Source organism: Poecilia reticulata, linkage group LG1 (assembly GCF_000633615.1).
Source record: "Poecilia reticulata strain Guanapo linkage group LG1, Guppy_female_1.0+MT, whole genome shotgun sequence".
Taxonomy (NCBI): domain Eukaryota; kingdom Metazoa; phylum Chordata; class Actinopteri; order Cyprinodontiformes; family Poeciliidae; genus Poecilia; species Poecilia reticulata.
In genome coordinates, this window is record NC_024331.1 from 19,200,287 (window position 1) to 19,202,822 (window position 2,536).

The following is a 2,536-nucleotide window of genomic DNA, read 5'->3' on the forward strand; positions in this document are numbered from 1 at the left end:
TAAATAAATATTAAAATAAATTAGCAGTCAATTAAATGTCATGATGACAAAAATAATGCTTTGAGGAAATTTTATTAATGCTCCTGATCAGTGTTTTAAAATCGTTCGACTGTCTAACGACTGTCGTGGTTCATGTCTCTTGCAGGTCGCCTCTCTGTGCCTGGGCAGGGCAGGAGCCTGTGTGGTGGCCGTCCGACTGTGACAACAGAAACACACAATGACAGACTGTCTGCACACCATGCGGCTCAGAGGCTGAACTCACTGGATCTGCTGGCGCTGAAGAGACTTTGAGTGCAGCAGCTGCCTTCAGTGAGAAGAGACGGTGGTTTCTGATCTCTCTTCAGGTTTTACTCAGTTTCATCGTAAAGCTCACCAATCGGTCCATTTTTAGAGATAGATTAGGGCACGTTGGGACAAATGATGACTATCTGGATGATATAGAGCAAGTGTCTCGTGGGTTAATTTTCCCCCACCCCCCAACTCTTCACTTGTTTTGATATAAATCTGCACAGCTGCTCTTCTGCTTTTGTTTCTGCTTACAAAGAGAGCGAGACCGACAGGACTGCCTCTCGGCTTTCCCTACAAAATCTGATCGTATGCGCTGGTGCTATTTTTAATAAGCAACCTGTTCTTTTTGTGCTGCGGTTGGCAAATATACTGCTGCTCCGGTTTGCCTCGCTGACAGATGAAAGCGAGAGTTTTGACGTAATCAGCACAGCCTCATAAACAGCTATTCTGTTAGAGACTGTGAGCCACTTCATTAGTTTCATTTGGAATCCACTGAGTTAAATCGGATATTTCTTAATGTTTGGCACGTTGCATCAGCTCTGATTTTCATGCTTTTGGTGGGTTTTCTTTTAGCAAGTTGCCTGAGAAAGCTTCCCTGTCCTTACTTTTTCATTTTATTTTTACTGTCATGTTTTAGCTTTTATGCTGATTGAGCAGTGTTAATGGCCCAGCCTTTATCCCTGCTGGGAAAATTGGTTTTTAACTTCCCCTGTAGCACAAGACCAGCTATTTACAACCTCGGTTCTTAAACAAGGTCCACTGAGCTTTTCATTTTACAAGCCAAGATGTTTTGTTTTGTTTTTTTGTCATCAGCAGTCTGTGTGTGTCTGCTGGTGTTGTATGTGTACAGTTTACAGCGAGTGTTTTTTTCTTTTTTTCTTATCTTAAATGAGAATCTTCTTCCCTTTCCTCCTCTCTCGTTCCACATCTTCAATTCCCTGCAGTTCGCTGCTGCACAGACACACAGAGATGCTTGCACCATTTTGCTTCGCACCAGTCCCGGATACCCAGGCAGGAGGAAACAGCAGACCTCGTAATGAGGCCAAAAATTTAATAATGTTGACTTCTTCTTTCTTTTCTTTTTTTTTTCTATTTCATGCTGCGTTCAAAGAATTATTAGCTGCAGTTCTGCTCCAGATAAAGCATCGCACATCATTCGTAACACAAAACCCGTACAGCACAAACATGTGCCGCGACTGCTTCATGGCACACATGTAATTGGATGTTTCGTTTTGTCTCATGTCTGGTATAAAGGTGGGGAATTGACAATGAGAGTTAGCGTAGACATCCTGTCTGAACTCAGACCTGGAGCTAATGCACCACGGAGGATGCACTTCACACCCATACATCTAAATATGAACAAACACACGCCTGCAGCTGTAAGCAGAGCGCCCCAGGAGCCGCTGAAGACTGGAAGGCCGCCCAAATTTGCCAGCATGACATCTGAAAAGGCTGACATGGGCAGACTGCCATGATGTTGATACAAGGCTGATAAAACACTGCTGCATTATTCCATGTGTCTCCCCCCTTCAAAACATGCCTGCTGTCTATTCAGAGTAGCTCTCTTCACCTCTCAGCAGAAGAAGTTTGTCATCTCCGCCGTGTGAATTCAGAACGAGGCTAGCCATGAAAACGCATACATTCCAAATCAAGCTGTAAATACAAATGTATACTGTGTACATAAATGAATGTAAAATGGTGTTACTGCATTATGTTGTGTTTTACAGTGCTTTGCAAAAATATTCATAAACCCTGAATGTCGTTTTGTCACATTAAAGCCACAAATTACATGTATTTTATTGAGATTTTAACACAGAGGACAAATTAATGTATAGCTGGGAAGTAAAAAGGGGGAAAACATTTTCCAAACATTTTTTTTTGTCCACTAAAATCTATTATGTGGCAATATCAAAACATTTAAGGCATGTGAATACATTTGCAAGGAACTGTATATCAAACTAAATATACCATGTGTTGTTTCTTATTGTAAAATGAAATCAGAATGAATGTCGTCTGTTTGCATCTGCTCGTCTCGAGTGCTGCGCCTCGTTGTGGATGTAAAGTAAACGAGCTGCCATTCGATGTTTTTATACAATAAAGTCGACCTGTGATTGAAAACTTGTTTGTCAGTTTACTCCTCACGGCACCACTCTTTTTTATAGCACAGATGTTTCTGCAGGCAGTTTGTATTTGTCACAATCACTATAAATGTCGCCGAGCTGTAAAACCTGTTTGTTTATACGATACT

At 41.5% G+C, this 2,536-nt stretch overlaps 1 protein-coding gene across 1 annotated transcript in view; it reads left to right on the forward strand.

The window, feature by feature from the left end:
* Positions 1-1,915, forward strand: part of klhl5 (kelch-like family member 5) — a 26,487-nt gene extending 24,572 nt beyond the window's left edge. The window contains exon 13 of the mRNA XM_008412623.2: positions 146-1,915. Within this exon, the coding sequence (XP_008410845.2) occupies positions 146-202 (57 nt within the window). The 3' untranslated portion in view covers positions 203-1,915. The remainder of the gene's footprint in view (positions 1-145) is intronic.
* The last annotated feature ends 621 nt before the right edge of the window (positions 1,916-2,536 follow it).